The sequence below is a fragment of the Ursus maritimus genome, unplaced genomic scaffold (assembly GCF_017311325.1).
Source record: "Ursus maritimus isolate PB19 unplaced genomic scaffold, ASM1731132v1 scaffold_21, whole genome shotgun sequence".
NCBI lineage: Eukaryota > Metazoa > Chordata > Mammalia > Carnivora > Ursidae > Ursus > Ursus maritimus.
Window position 1 is genome coordinate 30,659,302 of NW_024424564.1, and position 25,734 is coordinate 30,685,035.

Here is a 25,734-nt window from a genome sequence, read left to right on the forward strand (position 1 = left end):
TAGAATAACAAAAAATATTTTACTAAAACATAAGATTTACAGAAATTTCCAGACAAGCCATACAAAATGGTCACAAGCTTTTTCTTGAAGGAAGGATTCTACACTTGACAGCAAAGTCACAATGTTATTAGTGAGGGCTGTGGTGTTTGTTTAATGTTCCCATTTTGGTTCAAACAATCAAGCTTGTCCATCTACAGCGTCTAAATAAAGTTAGACTTGGCTAGAGAGCATATTCTAAAGAACTGGTTAGCTGCTTTTAACCAATGCAATTAGATCACCATAAAAAGGGGGAAAGGAGCCCATAAAATTAAAATAAAACTACCTCTCCCCCTCAAAAAAAAAAAAAAAAAGAAAGAAAGAAAAACACCCACACCCCTGCAGCTAACCCTGACAACTACCTTCATTCACAGTGCTTTATACTTAAAACCATGATGGGGGAAATGAATAAAAGCAGAGAAGGGCCACTGCTTTTAAACGTTTCACAACAATCCAGATGGTACTTCTAGCCTCTGCTCATGCTTTACAACAGTGAATCAGGACAAGACATAGATTTGCTAATGTGCATTTAATCACCAAAGGACTGAAGACGTCTGGGCTTTTATTCTGTAATGTTTCTAAGACTGTGTCCATTAAATGCAAACAAAAAAGGAAGAAGTCTTGGCAGAACAGGAGAAGTGATGCACACTTGATGACCAGATCGCTTTTAAATATTATTCATGGCATATAGCCTAGTCCATGCTCTAGCTGTAGACAAAACAAACGTGCAATGATTATTTTACTTAGTTCAATGTTACTTTCCAAACTCTATAAAAATAAAGCAGTATTATGTGAAATTCACAAAATTTTCTATCATCTGGATCAGACAGAAAGACTGTGTGTATATCTAATTACATTACATACTAAATAACACTACAACGGAAGGATGAAGAGTTGTCTCCTTTTGTCTCCTTCATTTCTAGATAAGCTCTCCACTAATTCTATTAAAATCTGTTAACAGGTAGAAGCTTACTGATTTCAAACTCCCTAGCTATAAACTGACATAGTCTTACCGATCAGATCAATTACAAAAGCAGCTCAAAGAGTTGAAGTTTTCTAGTATCTTTATGTACTGCTAGATGAATGGTACACACTTAGTATTTGATAAACCAGGTACAGCTTATACAGGAGTTGAAGAGCTCCCAATTATAGGTTGTCTTTACATCTGGGGGGTCATGAAGCAGGCCCTACGATGGAGCTTAAACGCCTGTCGTTAAGAGGTGTTTACATATTAGAAACAGGATCTGACTTATTCCTCTTGCTATATCTTTTTGTTAAGACTCGAAAAGAAGTTTTTGAAAAGGTAATATATGTTTGTTTTAAAAAGTGGAAGTGGTGTGAAGGAGAACGGATAGTCAATACCTGTTTCTATGGCCTGGGCTTCGTTGGTCTTCCACTGCTCCGCTACATCATTTGCTAACGGATCGTCCGGATTGGGAGCACTTAACAAAGCCTGGATCGATAGCAGAACTGTGCGGATCTGCAGTGCTGGGGACCACTTATCTATGAAGGCAACAGGCCCAGAATGATCAAGCATGAAACAACAGCCCCACAACTACTGCATTTCATTCCCACAGACCTTTGTGCTCTTTATATAAGGCAAGATTACAATGTTCAGATTCTCAATATGGAATGCTTAAGAGAAAAAGGAGAAATCTTAATAGCATATATTAATAAAGGTAACACTTACCTTTCAAAATATCTAAACATATTCTTCCCAACTTGTCTACATTAGGATGATAAATTTTGGTCATGAAACGTACTTTAGGGGCTGCCATCGGGTATTCTTCTGGTAGGAATAGTTCAAGCTTAAAAGTCCCTCCCTCAAAGGGGGAATCCTGGGGGCCAGCAATGACCACATGAAAATAACGGGCGTTGCTCTCATCTGGTTCTGCTTTAATACCAGGAACTGGTTCTGCCAGCAAACGCTGGGTTTCCTACAACAGAAAAACATGATACATTTATGAAACAAATGTCACTTTGCTAAATAAATACTAAGTTAAAAATTAAGTTCACCTCTTGGGAATGGACATAACAGAACTTCTCCAGTCTCCCAAAGGGTTTTTATTTATTTTATAAAACTCGAAGTTCAAAGACTAGACTATCTAAATAATCCCAATCACCTGAATGCAACTGGAAGTGAATACTGATGACATACACTGCCGCTACAAATGCCTGAAAATACGATGATAATAGAAATTAGGCTAATGAAACTGATTTTATACTAGGAAGTGAAGTGAGGAGAGGGGAGTGGAGGAGAGAGGAGGAGAAGAAGAGAAAAAAAAATAACACAGGGATTATCACATAGGTAAAGGCAACTTTGTTGAAACTCTACCAAAACCTTTAAAAAGTAAAATTAGGGGCACCTGGCTGGCTCAGTCAGTACAGCATGAGACTCTTGGTCTTGGTGGTGTGAGTTCCAGCTCCACGCTAGGTGTGGAGTTTACTTAAAAATAAAATCTTTTAATTAATTTTTTTAAAAGTAAAATTAGTTCTACAAGTCACTGAAAATCTCTTCTCTGAAAAACAGAGGATACGAATGTAGGAGGGCCAAGTGAAGTGCCTAGGCACCTAAACAGGGCAAGAGAAATATAAACAACCTGGACACTGAACCCTTATATGCTGCTCCCCAACAATCAGTAGTTCTTTCCCATCTTTCTCCTTCTCTCCTAAAGAACTATAATACTCTTTTCTCTCTCCAAACCTCCAGTATCTCTATCCTCACCCTCACTTTTGGCTGATGACTCTGCTTTCTATTTCATGAGAAAACAGACACTTCCTTAAGTTGCCACTGTAGCATTTGTACACCCACCTTCAACTGTGTACCCATGTGCTTTGCCTGTCCTCCTGTCACTGGGGATGAAAAGGCCGTCACTTTTGGCTAAGACCGACCTCTCCTCTAAAGCACTAGATCTCATCTCCTCCTCACCTATTCAAGGACATTGCTCTACCATCTCTTTCCTCTCCTGAATCATCAGTTCCCCCTCTTCACTGGATCTTTCCCCAAACAGTACAAACTTGCTGTAATTTCTCCCAGTGAGAGGAGAAAATAAACTTGACCTCACTCTCCCCCCACCTCCCACCAGCTAATACCCCACTGCTTTGGTGCTCTTTCAAAGTTACCTATACTTGATTGTCTCCAATTTTTCTCCTCCCCTCCTAACCTGAACACAACTCTCCAATCAGGGTCTAGCCACTAACCTGCCTGTTGAGGTCACCAGTGATTCCCACATAGTCAAATCGAATGGCCAATGCTTAATCTTCATCTTATTTGACCTAAATGTAACATCTTACCCAGCTGGTCTGCCCCCTCCTTGCCAAACGTCACCCAGCTTCCTGCAGCCAAGTCTCCTGATTCTCTTCCTGCTTGTCTGGCTGCAACCTGCTTGCCGGTTCCCTCCCTGACTCCGCAACACTGAAGTGAGCCAGGGCTCTGTCCTAGGGCTTCTTTACCTACACACTTCCATAGTGAGCCCATACTGTCCAATGAATCTAAATACTAAATACTCCCCGTATATGACGACTCCCTGAATTCAGTTAAAGCACAGATCTCTCCCCTGGACCACGCCTCTTCTATCTTTAACAACCTGTTCAACAGATCCTCCTGAGTGTCTTAATAAGCATCCTAAACTTAGCATGACTTTACCTACCTTCAACCTGATCTTCCCTCAAAGCCTTCTTCACATTAGTTAACGATCATTCCATCCTTCCAACTTATCAAATCTTTTCCTTCATACCCCACCACAACTAACATGATGGGCATATTTTGTTAGCTTGAATTTCAAAATCTATTGGACTGCTTCTTACCACCCTGCGGCTACACTTCTGATCCAAGCCACCATCAGCTATCAGCTGGCATACTGCAATAGCCTAACTCCGTTCTTCCTGCTTCTGACCTTGTTCCCCACTCCCTCGTGGGTCTGTTTCACAGAACTTTCAAAGTCCTTGTAATGGCCCCCCAAGAAGAGCCATCCCCTCACTCTGGCTACTCTTAAGTCATCTTCCACTATGTTTCCCCCAATACTCCCACACTGGCGCTTTGCTCCAGCGAGATTAGCGGTTTTGTAATTTTCCAACCTGCCAGGCATACTCCTCCCTCAAAAGCTTTGCCCTTGCTTTTTTCCCCCCTGAAATTTCTATCTGGTTTGCTCCCTCAGAGCTCCTAAGATCTTCATTCAAATGTGTTTTCTTGGTAAAGGCTCCATAATTGAATCTGCAAAAGCCCATTTCACCCTATCACACCCTCCCTATCCCTATTCCCCTAATTTTATCTCCACAGCACTACTAACATATTACATATCTCACTTATTTTGTTCAGAATGGAAGTGCCATAAAAGGAGATTTGTGCCTGTTTTATTTACTGCTACATCCTCAGCATTTGGAACAGTGCCCGGCACCACAGATGTTCAATAAATACTTGCTGAATTATGAACCTATTTGATGTTACAAAGAACAAGGAATAAACTATCAGAATTGCATCTTTAACATTAAAGCACTGTTATTGAAAGCAGGATGTGCACATCACAGGAAGAAAACAAAAGGATCCATGCAGGCATAGGAAGAAATAATCTAACTTCTATTTATGAACTTACTTTTAGCCAAAAATAGTTAACACTCAATAAAAGAAACTGACAATACCATGTGTGATTTTATATATTAGTAATATATTTTCAACATTTTCAATAGGCATGTGCAGTCGAAGTTTTAGAACACTGTTGTATCTAAAGTTTTAGATATGAAAAACAATGAGAATATTGTATTTACGCTGTCTTCACTTAAGAAAATTCCTACACCTTACACCATTTTCATTCTACAGCCTACAAGGCACATACTAAAAGAGATTTCCCTGTCATATACTGAAATAATGAGATGCAGATAAAAAATTAAACCCTTTTCCAAACTGTGTTAAACCCAGAGCCATTTAAAGTAACGCCCTTAGTACTTTAATTAGAGACTGGGTGTTTCTGCTTTGTTTTAACCGTGGCAATGCAAGGGCAAATGAGAAACTGAAATGCTGTCAACTACTTTCAGCAAAATGTTCTTTAGGTTCAAAGTAAAACATTTTTAGAGCATTATTAATCTCAGGAGGAGGGGCACCTGGGTGCTCAGTTGATTAAGTGTCTGCCTTCAGCTCAGATCATGATCCCAGGGTTCTGGGATAAAGCCCATCAGGCTCCCTGCTTAGCAGGGAGTCTGCTTCTCCCTCTCCCTCTGCCCCTTCCCACCCCCAGCTTGTGCCTACTCTCTCTCTCTCTCTCTTTCACTCTCTTGCTCTCTTCCTCTCTCAAGTAAATAAATAAAATCTAAAAAAAAAAAAAAAACAAAAAAACCTCAAGAGGCAATAATGAAGCCTCCCACTGTGGGAAGTCCTCCAACATGGAATTAGAACAAAAGAGGCTGCTGGTCTTCATTTTTAGCAAAATAAATAAATAAATAAAATAAAAATATTAAGGATCAAAAGTAAGAGTAAAGGAATGAGAAAAAACTAGATGGTAAAATTCCTTGAATTCTGACCTCTCCTCACCTCCATCCTCCTTTTGTTTTGCCCCAGGTCTTCCTATTTTTAGAAATCCATAAGGAAGGAGACTGAAAAAAAGAAGAAAAGGCTGGGGTCTAAGAGCCCCAAAATCCCAGTCCCTGGTTACACAAAGTAGTAGCAGCTCTATTCAAGGCTAAAAAAAGCTGCCAGAAGGGCCTCCAAGATCATATCCCAAAATAACCTCAAAATCACTCTTAGAACACATTGTCAGAGATTCAGCATTCCTTCCTCATCTTCAGTTCCTCCTCAAAATAAGAGTCTTTCTAAAGAATGTACATATTAAACATATCACATGGCTGGATCAATTATAAGATTTAATCAGAACACATTCTAGCATAATGTGTTCCTTTCAGGTGTGGAAAACCTTTTGAAACAGTTTTTGTATGCTCTCAAGTTCTCATGGATTTTGATATAATGAATAGATGCATAATTATTTGACTACATGGCACTGATTTCCCAAACAAACCCACAGCATAAAGTACGGGAGGAAAAAAGAATAAAATCCAAACCAAATGGAACAAGTCTCACCCACAGAACTTGGAGTCAATTTTTTTCCCAAAAAAGGCAAAAGTGGGTAGGAAATAAAATCCTTGCTGCTACTACTCACACATGGTTAACTAACTATGAAACGCCTTTTAGTTTATATTATTCTTTGGTAGAAAGACAGTGAAGTACAGTATGATTTCTTCAAGTCGAGAAGTAACAGGTTCGAATTCCTACTGCATTGCTTACTTATTACTTTTGAGCAAATAATTTACACTGCTCTGAGTCTCAGCCAGCTGACTTATCTATATCATAATTAAGATTACCTCTCATGCAGAGTTGCTAAGATCAAAAGAGATAATACTGCAGAAAGACTTAACAAAGGAGATCACATAGGAAGGCCTTAGCCATGTACAACGAACTCAAAAAGAATTAAGAACAAAACACATTAGTTTTTGTAAATCTTAAGATTTACTAAATAACAGTATTTGTTTTTAAAGAAAACAGAATAACCATTAGTTGCATTATGATCCTACTTATTTAAAAGCAATCCTCTGACCCAATCGCAGGTAGAACTGAGTTTAGGCCATATAGAACAAAAAGACTATTTAGGGAATAAGTTACTAAATTAGTTACTAAAAAGCAGAAAAGGAAGTACATAAAAATAGAGTATGAATTTAAGTGGCAACAAGATTTAGTCTAAAGGAAACTATCTCATCTTACACAGTGAGTGTAATAGTTCATGCTGTAAATACCTTAAAAAGAAATTAAATAACATCAAATTGATTTGGTCATCAATATATCTACTGGGACTTGAAGAGCAAATTCCAGGATTATACCACAGTAAACTGCAGCACTTGATAAGTTTGTCAACTAAATTCCTTTAACTAGGTCTTGTTCCACTTTAAAGTTAATTAACAACTTGCGCTCACTATGAAGCAATGAATGACTAAAAAAATTACATTTTTTAAGGCAATGACTGAATTATGTACAGTAAAATTTTAGATAATAAACAGTATTCTTAGAAAAAGAGGGGCAGGGGCCCCTGGTGGCTCAGCCAGTTAAACATCTTGATTTTGGTTCAGGTCCTGATCTCAGGGTCCGAGATCTAGCCCTAGGTCAGGCACCGCGCTCAGCCGGGAGTGTGCTGGAGATTCTCTCTCCCTCTGCCCCTCCCCCCTCGAAGGAAGGAAGGAAGGTAGGAAGGAAGGAAGGAAAGGAGGGAGGGAGGGAAAGGGAGTGGCAATTTGCATAGGAGAAAAGTTGATCCATTTAATAACTTTCAATATACACCTCCAACATATATCTACAGCAATTAGGTTTTTCCCTATTTAGAACATTCTCTGGTGGCACCCGGGTGGCACAGTCAGTTAAGCATCTGACTTTTGGTTTCAGCTCAGGTTGTGATCTCAGGGTCATGATATTGAGCCCTCAGCACAGAGTTTGCTTAAGACTCTCTTTCCCTCTCCCTCCACCCTTCACCATGCCCTCTCTCTCACTCTCTAAAATTAAAAGAGAATATTTTCTGAAACACAAAAAAAAAAAAGCAATGTATTACTAATGTCAACTGTGGATCTTTCAGACCATCTCATCCAAGAGCCATCTGACTATACTTGATAATATTATCAATTTTGTTATCAAACTGAGATCTACTATGTCTACTCCAACCTCTGTTAACTACATCTAAAAGTAATTCTAAAACATTAACAAACAGGGGCTCCTTTTTTGGGATTACTGATAAAGCAAAAGACTATTTTTCAACTGTAAACTACTTTAAGAGCATCTACAACTTCACCATCTATATAATAAGTGAGCATTTTAGAAAAATGTCACCAACATTTTTGAGTGTCATGCCGCTAACATTTTATCCATGAGCCATGTTGTTTTTACTTCACAATTTTGGTCAACACAATGAAGTTCAGGAATGCACAGATCTCATTATAGAACTGACTATATTAATTTTGGCTGGGATTAGAAACAGAGCCAAAATTGTGCTCAACTTCCCCTCTACACCACTTCCTTACAAATCATAAGGCCAGCTAGAGGTATGTACAGCATGATAAAAATGGTTGATGAATGTTTTCTCTACAGCAGTGCTGCCCAACAGAAGTACGAGCTGCAAATATAATATTAAATTTTCCACTAGCCACATTAAAAAGTAAAAAAAAAAGTTAAAAAATCAATATTTTATTTAACAATATATTCAAAAGCATCATTTCAACATGTAATCAATATAAAATTATTAATATTTATAATCTTTTTTTCATACAAAGTCTTCATAATCTAGTAATTTATACTTACAACATGTATCAATTCAAACTAGCCACACTGCAACTGCTCAAGAGCCACATGGGACTAGCAGCTATCATACAGGACAGTGAAACACAAGACAATTCTGTTATAATGTTACAATGTACTTACAGGTTATTAAAATAATTTACTTCATATAGTGAGTAAAATCTGGTAGAGAAACTTAAAAGTATCACTTTTTCCCCCCTCAAAAAATTCTATACAAACAGTAATGTCAGAACATCTGAATCACTAATAACAGGAATGTGGTAAGTGTTATTGTTTGTTACAGCCACAAGATTGTGTTTGAAAATAATGATTTGTAGCCATTTGAAAAAAAACATAGCATGGACAAAAATTAATTGAAACAAGGCAACTACATGAAGAAATAAGAGTTAATCCCTGAGGAATAATTTTAATTTTTACAGTCCACACTACCCCCTAGTGGATGAAAGACATCACTTACTTATTTCAACCCCGCTTCCTTCGCTAACAGCTCACAAATTATTTTACCCTAATTCACTATGTTTTTTTTAAATGTTTACCCTAAACTCAGATGAGAATAACGATTCTCAAGGCACACCCTCCACCGTCCTCTTCTCCCTCTTCTCCCACACACATAAACCTCACAATTTCCTTCTGAGAAGAAGGAAAAAAGGAAGAAGCCCTTCCAAAGTCTCCAGATACCAAGGACTAAATCTTAAGATTTTGGACCAAGGTATCCCTTTGATGGAAAGCTTTATTTCCAGTTGGACTGATAAGTAGCAACAAAGTACAGCCAACCCATGAACAACACAGGAGTTAGGGGCCCCAACCCCTGCACAGCTGAAAATCCACATAACTTTTGACCCCCCCAAAACTTAACTACTAATAGCCTACTGTTGACCAGAAAGCCTTACCTTTAAGTTGATTAATCCATATTTTATATATGTATTATACACTGTATTCTTACAATAAAGTAAGCTAGAGAAAAGAACATGTTAAGAAAATTAGGGGCACCTGAGTGGCTCAGTCAGTTAAGCATCTTTGGCTCAGGTCATGATCTGCGGGTCCTGGGATGGAGCCCCGAGCCTGGCTCCCTACTCAGCGGGGAGTCTGCTCCTCCCTCTCCCTCTGCCCCCGCTTCTGCCTGCGCATGTGCTCCCTCTCTCCCTCTCAAATAAAAAATCTTAAAAAAAAAAGGAATCATAAGGAAAATACATTTAATAGTACTGTATTTATTAAAACAAAAAAATCCACGTACAAGTGACTCATGTATAAGCAGACCAGGGAGCACAGTTCAAACCCGTATTCTTCAAGGGTCAACTGTACTCTATATTCCACTTGGAGTAATACCCAAGAGATGGAATGGAATGACCTGGGCTAGAAATCTCTAGTTTTTTCTCTCAAGCCAAGACTGAATCAGTATTTCTGTTAAGTTCAGTGAAAAAGAAGAGACTTGGAAGCCAGGGAAGGACTTCTGAAAAGCTAAGTATATTCAATCAACTTGTTTCTCAGGTCTGAATTAGTCTGGAAGCATCTCGACCCTATAGTTCCAGTTTCCTGGACATTAACACCACCCCTCTTACTACAGCTAGGACAATAAGTATTTGAAGATAAGAACTCCAGCTAGCAAATGGTGGTGATGACATGCTAAATACATGCTTGTTCAATGAATAAATGTTTGTGTGCTCAGGCACCACACAGAGCTGATAAGAAGAATGACTATACTTAATGTGTTAGTAGTAGGGAACTTCCACCCTAGGAATGGCATTTAAATTATTCCGATTACTGACAACAGACAAAAATCTGAAAATCTTATTAACAAAGTGTACCTCCAACAGAGAAAACCATTAGACTAATTCCTTGTCTATCACCCCCAAATTCTTTTGTTCCACTAAACACATCAGGTTATACTGCAGTCTGTGTTTCTTTTCCTGCCCCCACTAGTCTGTAAATTCCTTAAGGGCAGGGATTCTATGTGATTATTAAGCACTGTGTCCAGATACGCAGAGATTCAATAAAAAAAAATCAAGTAACAATAACGAACTGTGACAAGTAGTGACAGAAGTGCTCTGAAATGTTGTGATTCTGAAATATGAATTTACTAACAAATGTTTATTTTGTACATGACATTGTGGTATCAACTAATTCAAAGGAAGAATTTTTAAAAAGTCCCTTTGTCCCCTAAGAATTTATTTCACTGTTAGTATAAAGTACATATAAATGTCAGTTTTTGAAAGATGCGTTTTCAAATGGGGTATGTCAAGGTCTTAGAGAAGGTGCAGGTGTGATTAGGGATACTAATTACATGAACAACAGGACTAGACCGAGAGCACATTATGTTCTTGCTTATTTCTAAAGACATTTCAAAAGTTTTCTGGAAAGATAACTTTACATCTCCATCTTTTTTCTATTTTTTGAAAGATTTCTAAATATTGGCATCACAGTTGAAGACAATGCCAACTATTCCTTCATAAAACACTCATGAAATTCTTTATGGTAAAAATGTCCTTTGAATACCCAGCACTGTAAATACTAGTAGACTCATGAAAGTTAACATCCGCATTTTTTCTTGGTTTCTGATTTGATGGATAATATAAACACTTCATTGCCTGGACTTTCTTTAGCACCAGCTCAAAAATTTAAAATATGCCTTTACTGATCTGAATAATGTAACTGTCCTTCTGTCTTAATGAATTCTGTGTCTTTGGAAGGATGTCTTGGAACTCTGAATGAAGAGATTATCTAGCTTAGTAACATTTTATTGAGATTGCTGCTGTAATAAAATCCTTAAATCACTGTTACCAAACCCATCAAAAAGCATTTTTTTAAAACTTGCATATTTTAGATTCTGGGAAAAGTATATAATTTAGTAGGTAGGGGAGGAAAGGTCTTCTGTATTCATCCTGAATGAAAATAGGCAATTTCTTAATTGCCTGTTTCTGCACAGTGAAAACTAAAATTACGAGTGACGCCTTAGCAAAAACCAGTGAACTTGTACTTAAAAAAAAAAAAATTCAGCATTTAAGTTAGAAATGATCTAGACTGTGTGTGGGTTTCTTTCTTAAAATTTCAACTGGTTGAAGCTGATAATTCATTTTAAGGCCTTTATGTGTAATTTCAGTCATTTCTCTATATATTTGTCTACAATTAAACAATAGTAAAATTCCCCCATTCATTCATGCCTTCCTTTCCCTTCCTTAATATAATGTTGGAATGGGGAGCTTAAGAACGTGAAAGTTTGAAGTAACTGTTATTCGAAAATCGAAAAAGTTATCCATGTCACACAGGATTATGTCTGCCAGCATGAGAAAAATGAGGTTCACAGCGGATGTTCGTCATTCCTTTAGACAACCTGACAGGCAGAAGAGCCTCGCTGGGGAATAATACCCCCCAAACTTTATGGATCCCCACCTCCCTCAACTGAAGCTTTAGTCTTAGAAAATTTCCTCTCTATTAAGCATGTGAGACCTAGGCTCAGTCGAAACCTGTGCATCAAAGCTAAAATCCAACAGAAGGATCCATTCTAGAGATCACAGCGGTAGTTACCTCTAGACAGCAAGAGAAGAGGTTCTAGTGGAGCGTTCTGTACTTGGCATCAGCAATCAAACTGCAGAGTGCGACGCACACACTGCTGGCAGTGAAGTCTCCACCATGATGTGATTCTGAGCTTTGTTTCCTGAATGCCTCTTTCTTTGCCACCCCTGAAGATTATGTGAGATACCTAATAACTCAATAAATACTTTCTACTTAAACTAGCCAAAGTTGACCTCCATTGCTTGCTAAAAATACAAAGCCTAAACTAGACAGAAAAGAAAGTGAAGGTAAGAGTTAACAGACCAGGGGTTGGGGAGATGCAGAGGTTAAGAAGCTAAGTATCTCTTTGGGATTAAATGAGGTCAAAGGAGAGCACGAAAGTTGAATAACCTCTCTATCAAAGAACTTCTATCTAGTTTAACAGCCTTTAAAGAGGGAGCTAATTTCACATTAAAAGAGCGAACTTCCAACTAGACAGCCTGGTATATCTTCTAGGGAAAAAACCTGGAGCTAAAACATCTCTATTTAACCCCAATCCTAACTGTACCAATCTGTTATACAATCATACAAATTCGCTTAACCTCCCCTACCTTCTAAACTTTCGTCCCTTCAAACATTTCAAAGGTTCTCTTTAGCACTAAAATTGACTTAACATTTTAACACTGGAATGGGTTAAATATTACTATTATATGGTCCCTTCTACTAAAAGGTCCCCTCTTATAATACTCTTATTTTTTTAAAGATTTATTTATTTATTTGAGAGAGAGCAGGGGGGAGGGGAAGAAGGAGAGAGAGTCCCAAGCTGACTCCGCACTCAGCACGGAGCCCAACGCAGGGCTCAATCTCAAGACCCCAAGATCACGACTTGAGCTGAAACCAAAAGTGGGGTACTTAATCAGCACCACCACCCAGGCACCCCTATAATATTCTTTTACATTGTAATTACTGTTCACTACTTCGCCCTCCATGTTGAGGGAAGAGAGATTATGGACTGTATCCCCAGCATCTATGCCAATGCTCAATATCTAAAGAAGAAATCTGTTGTTAATGGTACCTGCTTTTTTCCCCAATTCTTTCCCACCTGCTCATTAAAGAAAAATACAACAGCGACTTAAATAGTTATACTCCTAATAACCAAAATTTGGTTAACATTTTAGTATGTTTGTATTTATTCTAATAAAGACAAAAGCCCTTTTAAAAACAGCTTAACATTTTTACCTTTTTCATTTACTGTGTCAGTGCACCCCACTTTCCTGGTTGCTTTACAGGTAAATTAATCAATATTCCTCGCAAACTATGTGGCATAAATAGGCACTTTTACTGGTCTACAAGCTAGTGGCTACACTTGTACTACCATGTATTACTTATTCAATCCTTGATCACTAGTTACTTCAGGTTTCAAATGTGGTAATCACAACAAAATTTAACTGCTAAATGCCCGAGGTCTCCACTAACAGGAAAGGCCTATGCTTATTATTAATAGACAAGACAGAAGCAGAGCAGCTGAAATTTTCAGTGAGGCAAACAAAAAGTTACAGCTGGTCCAGATTTCCATTCTCAATCCAATTGTGCCACTTGACATAATTTTGTCCAAAATCCAAACTACAAGAAGAAAAAATACTGCATACTGAGACAAATTAGAAAGCAGTCAGATATTAGGGATTCTGTCTCCCCCAAAATAAGCATCTTTAACAAGGCTGCCATACTGCACTGCTCCAAGAGAGGCCCATTCACACCAGTCTGGATGAATGGCACCCCCTGAAGCTGTACAGTGCAAGATCCCATGTACTTTGGATTAAAGAATAAAACTTCAGTTTAGCAGCAATACAAATCAACTTTATTATTGTCTAACTCATGGAAAATCAATTATATGGTAATTCTAATAAAATCAAAATGATAATTCCAATAAAATCAGAATATATTATTTACTTCAAACATCCCATTTTCCTACCCACTGTTGATAAATGGGCATCCACTGTGCTTTAAAAAAAATCTTAGGGGCGCCTGGGTGGCACAGTCGTTAAGTGTCTGCCTTCGGCTCAGGGCGTGATCCCAGCGTTCTGGGATCGAGCCCCACATCAGGCTCCTCTGCTACGAGCCTGCTTCTTCCTCTCCCACTCCCCCTGCTTGTGTTCCCTCTCTCGCTGGCTGTCTTTCTCTGTCAAATAAAGAAATAAAATCTTTTAAAAAAATAAAATAAAAATAAATAAATAAATAAATAAATAAATAAATAAATAAATAAATAAATAATCTATGCCCCATTTCAGACAGTTATGTTTACGGTTATCCATTTTGTGGAACTAATACATAGATGACGAACACAAGTATACCCACACTGAGAAGGTATTCATTCTTTCCAGATTTACAATGAAGCAGCATCTTTGCAAAATCAGAAAATAGTAACATTATAAAGTTCACTGTATTATTGTAAGCTCTCTTCTCTGCACTCCAACCCTCCCCACCACCTTAGAGCTAGATTAGTGTATTAAACAGATAAAGAAGTAGAGGTCAAGTGGGCTGTACAAGCTAGTATTTGGCACAGCTCCAAGTCAAACCCAGAAAGCCTACCCCCACATTCTGTGCTCCTGCCACACATAACCCACACAGCTCCACATACCCAAAATCTTTTTGCTCTTCAGAATTAGGAAGTATCTTAAGACATTTAACACACTAAACATTATTTTGCCCACAAAGCAGCATTTCGACCATTATGAAAAGTCACCTGTCACCTAAGCGGTAAGCAACTGAGAAAATACCAGTGACTAAAAAAGCAGGAGTATTATTGGGCAGTAGGGGTGCACCTTCTGCAAAAAACTATCCCTTACATACTTCCCCCCTACTGTCTGACTCCCCAGCTACACTGGTACCTATAGGTCAAGGCCCAGGTGTAGTGTTTGCAGCCCCAACACTGAGCACCAGAGTGTCTCGCATTCCACATGGGCTGAATGAACAGAACTAACTACTACTGAAAGAAAAATATGGACAGGGTAAAGCGGGACTCAAGAACTTTCAAAAATGGCAGGCCCAAGGTTTTAAGGAGTCAGACAGTGGCCATAAATGGCAGGAATATGCAAAAAAATAAAAAATAAGGATTTTTTAAAGTTTTAAACCCAATCTTCATCAACTATTTCATACTTCTGCTCAAAAGCTTTGCCCTTGCTATTCTGTTTACAAGTTGTGCACTTAAAGAACCAAATACTAAGCACCAGAGTATCAGGCTTAAGTTTCCTTTGCCCCTTTAATAGCTTTGATAATCTAATAATCATTTTTCTCAAGTTTAATAATGCTCATTTGCTAATAAGAACTGGCTGACATATTAAAGATTCAGTCTTCTACCTTAAGGTTTTTGGAAGAATTTGAAATTAATCTCTTTTTCTTGAGTACTTTTGAGATTTTAATATTTCACACAGTATTAGTCTGGTTTGAAAGTTAAATAATCTTTTTTTTTTAAATTTATTTGAGAGAGAAAGTGAGCAAGAGAGAGAGCTCAAGCTGGGGGAAAAGCAGAGGGAGAGAGAGATGCAGGCTCCACGCTGAGCAGGGAGCCCATGCGGGGCTCAATCCCAGGACCCTAAGATTTTGACCTGAGCCAAAGGCAGACGCTTAACCCACTGAGCCACCCAGGCACCCCGAAAGTTAAATAATCTTAAGAGAGCCAGCTGGAGTATATAACTCAATAGATATTTTATTTTTCTATGATTTTAGATGATTATTTTGTCCTGTGCCACTGAGCCAGAAAAAGAAATGACCCACTCAGATTTTAATATAACTGAAATAAGCACAAATTTACATACTGAGGCAGACATATTATATGATAGAGCTTCTGTGTACAATAGTACTGGGTCAAATTCACCCACTTCATGTGGGACAGCCAGTCTCTGCAACAATATGAATGCTGGACTTAGGGCTTGCTAGCAGTGTGAACTAATATGATGTAAAACTGCACCTAAAAAAAATAACAAAATTTCAAAGATTACTAAAGCTTACAAAATTATTAAAATAACAGATGTAAATGGTCCAAGAGCGGTTTCCTTGAGGAAAGTAATTAGATGACTGAGAGGTGGGAGACACTCAGCTGAGTATCCTTTTGTTGAATTTTGTAACATGTCCAAGTACTATTTACCAAAAAAAGCAAGAAAAAATGTTTTTAAATAAAATCACGCAAGGAAATTGAATAAGCACTATAAGTAACCCTATTTTGAAAGTGACAATGTCTCATTACAAGACAACCCTTAAAACTCAGAATACACAAAGATTTTTCTAAAAATGCTACTTACTGTTATGGAGAAAACTGGCTCTCATATACACGGCTGATGAGGATTACAAGCTAACCCAAACTTTAAAATTTCATGTCTTGGAATTTATCCCAAGGAAAAACTGTGAATGTGTTCAAAAGTATAGCTCCAGAAATAATGATCACACCAAAGCCTATGAGAAAAAGATGTTGTAATGTGTAACACCACAGAAAAATATCCTCCTGCATAAGTGAAAACACACACTTCAAAACAGTATAATCTTTTGATTAAGTGTTGTGCTGGGATGGAATGTTCCGAATCTTAACAAGATGGTGGTTTCACAGCTGTTGTCAAAACTTAAATGGTAAACTTAAAATGGATGCATTACCTGTATGTAAATTATACCTTAACAGAGTTTATTTAAAAGAAGAAAAAAAAAGCTTAGTGTATGTCTTGAGCTTACTGAGGGCAGGAAGTAGGTCTTAATTTGGGTAGACAGGGCCCCTATTCACCTGAGTATTTGTTGGGATTTAGAGGCAGGAGCTACACTGACCAGGCATTAGAGATTTTGAGCAGTGGAGCAATGCAGGACGGAAGAACCCAGAGGAAAAACACCAAGAGCCAATGAGACGCCTGATGACCACTGGCTGCTAAACTCCTAACTCTCCAATAAAAATCTGTAAACTTGCAAAATGCTTGCAACAACATAGTGAAGTCTTTTATGGAAAATGCTTAAAGGGCTGAACTGTGTGTTTGGGTTAAAAGCATATATAGGGGCGCCTGGGTGGCATAGCGGTTGGGCGTCTGCCTTCGGCTCAGGGCGTGATCCCGGCGTTATGGCATCGAGCCCCATATCAGGCTCCTCCGCTGGGAGCCTCCTTCTTCCTCTCCCACTCCCCCTGCTTGTGTTCCCTCTCTCGCTGGCTGTCTCTATCTCTGTCAAATACATAAAAATAAAATCTTTAAAAAAAAAAAAAGCATATATAATCCCAGAACTACGGACAAAAGAAAACCTCAAGACCTTGATAAATGGCCAACCCTGGGCAGGACATTGGATTTTCAGAAGCTAATGAATTAGAAAGCTAGATAAATTTATTTCCAACTCCAAGGTATAGGGACAACACAAGAATTAATCCTTAAAACTGACCTGGATGTTCACATATGTTATTTCATTTAAGCCCCAGAACCACCTCCAGAAAGGTACACAAGTGGCAGAACATGGGCTAGAAGCACACTGCAGCCAAGGGCTCTTTTACACTTAACAGCTGGTACTTGGAATCCTCGGCCTCCAGCAGGCTTTACATCTATACATTCATGTTAGGTGTATCTGAGCTAAAAATAGAAAATGTTTCTTTATAACTGTAAGGTGTATCTGAGCTAAAAATAGAAAATGTTTCTTAACTTGTTCTAAAAGTCTATGAAGAAGTGTCCTCAGAGCTGAGGCAGTCACCAAGGATAGGGGCAAGGGTAAACTCCTGAGGTACCATTTGCCTGTATCCTCTGGCACTTTCTCTAAGCCTACTTTCTTCTCTAACATCCTAGTTTGAATGCACACAGTTCTGGCCTGTCCTGAGATCTGAGGGTTGGTCCAAAAACAGGGGGAAAAATTAAACTGATTTGGAACAAAGGCATTTATCTACAGTGTAGGTTGCTTACTTTAAAAAAAATCCCGACAAATGGTGTGTATGGGGGGTGGGGGGGTTATGGCAGCGGTGCCCTTTCGCTAGGCTTAGTCAAAACAATAACATTTTTTTTTTAAATCTCAAAATCCCTAATTCTGCAGGGATTCTGAAGTCAAGCCAAATACTGCCACATCTTAGGGGTTTTTTGCTCTTCCCTATCTATCATGGGCTGGGCCAGAAGGTCAGGCAGCTTTCTATCTCTAAAACCTCCACAAGGGGAAATTTATATCTGTGTCAGATGTAAAGTAATTATCTCTCACTATCCTATACTTTGTGGTTCTGGAGATGGGACTCTGCAAACCACATTCTGCTTTGCCAGGGATCAGCACTAAACTCTGCAGATGAGAGGTGCTAAACAGAGGAGCCAAAAGAGAGAACTTGCCTCTTCTGGGTTTCTTGTCTGTCTGCGGTGCCTGTGAGCATAATCCAACATCCCTGCAGCGCACTCATTCAATTTACAGTTTACCTCACACCGAGAGCACCAACTTCATCGTCACGTGTCCCGGGGGGGGACTCTCTTCAGAGTTCTGCATCCCAGATGGGGCTCTGCATTCCAAGTTCCTCAATTTTAATAATTTCAATCTTTTCTCTGTTTTCTTCCCAGACTTGGAAGTAGTATCTCCTTCCTATTCTACCGCCACAATATTTTAAAGCTCTTTTCACCCTTTCCAGTCACCCAAGTAACAACTTTATATATGTGACAGCTCCCACATGTTCACAGAATTGCCACAGTAAGGATAAGCCCAGCTGCCTGCACACCACCTAGTACTATCCTAAGCCTCCGTGCCCTCCACTCTGCAAAGGATAAAAGAACAGCTGGGAAGTAGAAGGGCAGTTATGCCAGTTAAGGAAATGCCAACCCCAGAGGGTGGCCATGCAAGCACCTCAGGTCCCTAGATGTCTGGGAACCATTCCACTTGAACAGGTAGAAGCCACAATGCCCATACCTAGCAACTAAAATCAAATAATCAAATTCAGGATTCGAAGGGTGGTTTACTCAAAAACACTAATTTGAAAAGACATATGCATCACTATGTTTACTGCAGCATTAAATGAAATAGCCAAGATATGAAAGCAACCCACATATCCATGAGAAATACCCATGAATAAAGAAGATATGGGTGGGGTGTGTATATGTGCGCGTGTGTGCAGGTGCGCATGTAGTGGAATATTACTCAGCTACAAAAAATGGATGTGATCTTGCCATTTGAGACAAAATGGATGGACCTAGAGGGTATAATGTTAAGTGAAATAAGTCAGACAAAGATAAATACCATATAATTTCACTCATGTGGAATTTAAAAAGCAAAACAAAAAGTAGAAACAGACCCATAAATACAGAGAATAAACTGATGGTTGCCAGAAGGGATGAGCAAAATAGGTAAAGGGGAGTGGGAGATACAGGCTTCCAGTTATGGAATGAATAGGTCACGGGAATAAAAGGTACAGCATAGGGAATATAGTCAACAGTTATAACAAATAGCACTGTACGGTTACAGATGCTAGCTACACTTGTGAGCATAGCATAAGGTATAAACTTGTCCAATTCACTATGTTGTAACACTTGAAATTAATGTTACACTGTGTCAAATATACTTCAATTTTTTTAAAAGTGGTTTTACTGGTATCAATATGTAAGTTTCACAGACATCAGGACCAACACTATACTAAGATCCACCCTTCTTCACTTTTCAAAGCAGCAGACTACAGCCAGATGCTCTTCAGAGAACTATCTGATAATATGCTCAAAGTAAGACACTCCCAAGTGTAAATGACCCAAACAGAATTTCATAATCTGGGAAGATTTTTGAGACTCCCAACCACCATACAACCAACTTCTCCCAAACCGCACTTCTCCAGTACCCCTGAAAGAAGATATAGGGTCCAGCAATTTTGCACACAGCTTAGGTAATACTTTGAGGCAATACTTGCACATATATGGGAGTCAAATGAATCTAAAGAAAAAAGTAACCTATAGAAAACATCTAGATTGAGGAAGGGGACAATTCTTGGGATCTCCCTGCCAGAGGATACAAACATCCCTTCTCAATCTTCTCACTCCCATCATAAACCTTTTTCAATAGAGGTAAAAATAAGACTCTTAATATTGAGGGAAATGGGTAACATTTCTGTACTTTGCAATTAATCACATTTTTTCAAGGTATTTGTTTTCCAACAGAAGTTGTAGGACCGACTTTATGATATAAAAGTGGCTGATACCGGGGCACCTGGGTGGCTCAGTCATTAAGCATCTCCCTTCGGCTCAGGGCATGATCCCAGCGTTCTGGGATCGAGCCCCACATCAGGCTCCTCCGCTGGGAGCCTGCTTCTTCCTCTCCCACTCCCCCTGCTTGTGTTCCCTCTCTCGCTGACTGTCTCTCTCTGTCAAATAAATAAATAAAAGCTTTAAAGAAAAAAAAAGTGGCTGATATATAACAACCAGAAAGAATTAAATATTTTTTTTCAGTCTGTCATAAACAGAGGGAACTGTCTATAATCGATATAAAGAAAAAAGCAGATATTCAACATACTAATACTTGTAATATTTAAGAAATTAATATACATAGATCATAACCATAATTGGCCTGATGATTCAACTCAAGAAATAAAGGAGTACTATGGAGTAAAGAGGTGTGCGTGTGCACTCTAAGAATATTAAAACTGCTGTAACTTGATTACTCATAAGAGGGAACATATGCTAGTTTTACTTTCTTTTTTCATTGACAGTAGACCTAAATAGCTGCATTTTTTAATACACACCTGAGGAGCACAGGGAACGAAAGCCTGCTCATCAACTAGGACTGGGTTCTTGATTGTCCGGGTCCTGCTGCATCCTATCACAGAAAAATCTGCTGAAGTAACCCCTACAATGAAGGGAGCCAGCACTGGAATTCTCCAATGCCTTTGTTTATGGCCCTGTTAGGGTTAATCCACTATTATCAAATTAAGCAGTAAAAAACAGAAAGGCTAGTACGTATGTGTGTGAGCCATCAGAGCAAGGGTCTACAGGCTTTTTAAAAAGTATATATGGTGCTCAAAACTTTGACCCAGGCAGTGCCAAATATTTTATTTTTCCAATGATTACAAAGAGCAAATTAAAATATTTATCAGCTTTAAAAAATAAGGAAATCCTGCCACTCGCAACAAGGAAATTATGCTAAGTAAGCCAAACACAGAGAGACAAATATGTGTGATTTCACGTACATGTGGAATCTTTAAAAACAGAGTACAACAGTGGTTACCAGAGGCTGGAAGGTGGAGGAAAAAGGAAGATACTGATCAAAGAGTAAAATCTTTCAGTTATAAAATGAATAAGTTCTGTATACCTAATGTATCCTATGTGACAGCTAATAATAATGCATTGCGTACTTATAACTTGCTGAGTACATCTCAAGTGTCCTTACTGCAACAAAAAAGATAATGGAGAGGCGCCTGGGTGGCTCAGTTATTAAGCATCTGCCTTCGGCTCAGGGCGTGATCCCATGGTTCTGGGATCAAGCCCCAGGTCGGGCTCCCTGCTCTGCTGGGAGCCTGCTTCTTCCTCTCCCACTCCCCTCTCTTGTGTCCCCTGCTTGTGTCCCCTCTCTCGCTGGCTGTCTCCCTCTGTGTCAAATAAATAAATAAAATCTTAAAAAAAAAAAAAGATAACAATGGAAAGTAACAGATATAAGTTTGTGGTAATCATTTCAAAAGGCATACACATATCAAAACATCATGTACACCTTATACAGTCTGTATTTGTCAAAAAAGTTTTTAAACATATTTTTCATTGTAATTAATGACTAACAATAGAACCAACACTTGTTTCCCAGAGTGCCTTAACAGGATCCCAGAAAATAAAGCAAATTACTTAGGGGCGCTTGGGTGGCTCAGTTGGTGAAGCGTCTGCCTTCGGCTCAGGTCGTGATCCCAGGGTCCTGGGATCGAGCCCCACTCCGCTCCCGCGCCCGCGCCCGCGCCCGGCTCCCTGCTAAGCAGGGAGGCTGCTTCTCCCTCTCCTTCTGCCCCTCCCCACCTCATGAACACCCACACCCGGGCTCTCTCTCAAATAAAAAAAAAAAGCAAATTACTTAAATTTTATCCCTGATTTTCTTTTGATAGAACCTACTGAAATAACAGAAAATAGTATTTCTAATTATGAAACACCACCTACTTGTTATTAAGAACATAAACCAGATGACTATACTGTTAAGGTTTTCCCAGCAGAATAGAGGAAACAAACCCAAAACAGAATGCTGGACAGTCACATTTGATGAGGGATGCTTCCCTGCAAACATGGCATAATTCAGAAGTTGGAAAATACATCATTTTGGCTAGTAAGCAGTATCACTATCAGAAGTTATATAAGAAAGGGGAGACAGGAAAGAGATGTCAATGAAATAAGACAAAAAGGCCAGCTTATATGCCAAGTTAAAAAGTTTGAACTTTACCCTATATACAGTGGAGAGTCACATGATCACATCAATGTTTTTAGAATAATGTGATGGATGGGGAGAGAGGGAGATGGGTGGACAGTAAGTGAAGACAGATGAGTTCTGAGATTATTGCAAAAACAATCAGGAGAGGATGTATAAGGGCCCACATACAAAGACAACTGGAAGGAGAAGACAGGAATGGGTTAGGAGAAGCCAGAAACATTTCTGAGGCTGAATCCATCGGGGGCTTACTAGCAAACTGAATGTGGAAGAGAAGCAAGGGGAGGGAAGAGGAGGAATAAATTTCAGGCAACTGGGTTAACGCTGACATAATAAAGAAGAAATATTAAGTGTTGACACACATGAAGGGAGGCAGCAAAATGAATACATTCTATTGTTTAAAAAAAAGTGGATTTAAAAATGGAGTGGAGATAAAAAGTAGGCATTTGGAGATCTGAAATTCAGCACTAGATTTTGGAATCACTAATCAATGTGGACTGAAGCCAGGTAAAAGTAAATAAAGGTGTTCAGAAGATTATATAATGAGAAAAGTTTCAAGGTCTGAACCCTAGGAGAACATAAACATTTAAAGGCTTTAAAACTATCAAAGCTGATAGGATACAGGCCTGCATACCAGTTATGCTGGAAAACGACATTTATTTCGGAATACTGCTAACTACTCAGCATTTGCGTGTTTTGTTTTGTTCAAGTGCCTAAGAGCCAGTTTAAAAGTCAAAAGGGAAACTCAGTCCCAGGATTATGTGATCATGGCTTTTTCTCATTGTTTCAAATTCTGCCCAAAGGGATCATACAATCATCAAGTTTTAATAGAATTATAAATAACTGAGGCCCAGGGAAAGTAAGTGACTTGGCCAAGGTCACAAAGTTTCTTAATCCTTAAGATAAGAATAAAAGTCAGTGCTGATTCTTAACCATTATTCACCAGCATTAGCTTAATTCTCTCAGTGTCCAGCAATCAAGTCTAATCTTCATAGATAAAGATTTATTACCACTAAAAAAAATAAAAATAAAAATAAAAAATAAAGAAGATTTACTACCACTGACCACTTTTTTTTAAACAATGGCTCACAAGGCTGAAGAATATTTCTTAAATGTTCTAAAGCAATGTAGGTTTCAAATATGACTAATTTTAGGGAGCCAATACAGAATATTTACCTGATAAAACTACTGCTTTGCTTCATTCAGTATTGTCATTTCTTAAAAGTTACTCAGAAAACTTCAGCCAAAAAATTAAAAAGGGAATGAAGTACTGCTATAATGTGAACCTTGAAAACATGCTAAGTGAAAGAAGCCAGACACAAAAAATCATGTATTATATGATTTCATTTATATGAAAAGTTCAAAATAGACAAAACCAGAGAGATAGATAAGCAGTTCTCAGGGGCTGAGGAACTAGGGAGGTGGACAGTGACTGCTAACGGGCATAGTGTTTCTATTCCGGGTGATGAAAATGTTCTGGAATTAGTGGCAATGGCTGCACAACTTTGTGAATTATCAAAACCCACTAAACTGTACATTTTAAATGGATGAATCTTATGGTGAGTTATATTTCAAAAAAATAAATGAAGCATTTAGGTTTTCCTTCCATATTCAATAAGATGTTAGCCATTTTATCTATGAACTGAAGACTGAAATAGCAAAAGAAAGGGAAAAATCATCCATATTACTTGATTATTTTGGTATATAACATACTTAGTACATTAACTGAATTTTCAAAATGAAGACACATAAACTACACTTCTGAAGAAAAAAACTTTTTCAAATTAAGACTGCTACACTTCTGAAGAAAAAAACTTTTTCAAATTTAAAGTGTCTGTGGTCCAAGCAAAGAAGTGCTGACTCATGTTTCAGCTTTAGCACTGCTCAAATATCTTCCTGGAGTTTGATATGTCTAACCTGGAATGACATTCTACTTCCCCCCCAACGTCACTTTTCTACTTACCCTTCAAAATTTAGCTCAAATGTCACTGCTCTAAAATCTCTCTCCCTAAACCTGTCTTAATGGTTTCCCCACCCTGGACTGTCATGTCTTTGGTATCCCCACTGACGCCTTTGCTTTCCATGTATGAGAAGGTACCAGCTATGCGATTTTACTTGTATCTTGTATCCCCCACATTCTAACCAGCTTTGCAGTGAAGCTGAGCATACACAAGGCCACTGTTTCTGCAAGGTGCACGTAAAAATCATCTGGAGATCTTAAAACATAACAAGAAAACATGCTGGGCTGCTATAAGTTAAATTTATAAATGCCCCAGATAATTCTGATGCACAATCATGAACTAAGTACTCAGATTATAAACAAGTGTTCACAGAAAATGCCTTCTGGTTCCTACCACCCAATACAGCGGTCCCAATTAAACTGGGAGAAGATTCTGGTAGGCAAGGTTTGGCCAAGTATTCACTGATCTCTAATCACATCAGTGGCAGGAACCTGAATGGAGCTTGCAGCACTTTCAGGTGAAACCTTTCCTGAAAGGCACCAATAAAGACAGGGTGGACAGAGCGCTTTATTTGAAAAAAATGTTACTTAATGGGAATAGCTCTTTTACAGCTAAGGGTAAGAAACTTCAAGCTTTTTAGTTGTAAATCACTGTGCCTCCAACTGTGAAAAATATCTTTTCTAAAAAGCCAAAGCAAGAATTATAGTATGTGCAGGCGTGTAGGGGACTTATACTGGAACAGCACTTGTCCTTCTCTCCAAAATGGGAGGAAATTAACTCAGGTACAAACACCGTCCCTGGGTTGAACACACAAAATTCAATTTAATATATAAAGGAATGTAAGATAATTCTAATCTATTTTTATGCTTAATTGAATGAAAAAATTCTTGTTTAAAATTAACATTAGAGGTTATGCTCTGATGCAGTGATACCTCAAATGTATTTTGCTGGTAAAGAAACAGCAGGAAAGAGAGGAACAGCTGCTCTTTAGTTCCTTCTCACCCAAACCCTGAACTTCCCCAAATCAAAGGATCCAGGAGGGCAGGAGAGGAATATACCACCCCAGACCAAAGTCATTCTATCTTAACTGAAACTGTTACTAAACAGGGACTCACTTGTGCAAAAGCCTCTAAACTATAATAAGGAGACTTCTGATGAAAAATAAGAAAGCTAAGCACTTAGATTCTGCAATGAACACGTTTTTCCACTTCATTTGTCCAAATGATAAAATATAAAAATACAAACACTGCCAGTTATTATCTAGGGGCAGATAAGTTCTGGTGCATTTAATCTACAGCACCTGTTCATATCACAGCTCCCGCAACCACTTAATCCCTCTGTGCAGGTTTCCATATCTGTAATGCAGGGCTAAAACTAATATTCGTATCCTAGGTTTGCTGTTAGAATTAAATTAATACATGTAACATGCTTAGAACAGTGCCTAGCACATAGGAAGTGTTCAATAAAAGATGTCTCACTTACATAATAAAAACTGTATGACCAATCTCACTTCAGGAACAGTTGTCACACACTCTGGTGAATGATTCATACACTAAGTCTGAATTTAACAATTCA

General features: G+C 38.5%; 1 protein-coding gene across 1 annotated transcript in view; it reads right to left on the minus strand.

Annotated features, from left to right (window-relative positions):
• UBE2N (ubiquitin conjugating enzyme E2 N) overlaps nt 1–25,734 on the minus strand; it is a 33,712-nt gene continuing 7,978 nt past the window's right edge. The window contains exons 2-4 of the mRNA XM_040637316.1: nt 1,727–1,973; nt 1,399–1,539; nt 1–744 (exon numbers count right to left, since the gene is read on the minus strand). Coding sequence (XP_040493250.1) covers nt 704–744; nt 1,399–1,539; nt 1,727–1,973 — 429 coding nt within the window. The 3' untranslated portion in view covers nt 1–703. The remainder of the gene's footprint in view (nt 745–1,398; nt 1,540–1,726; nt 1,974–25,734) is intronic.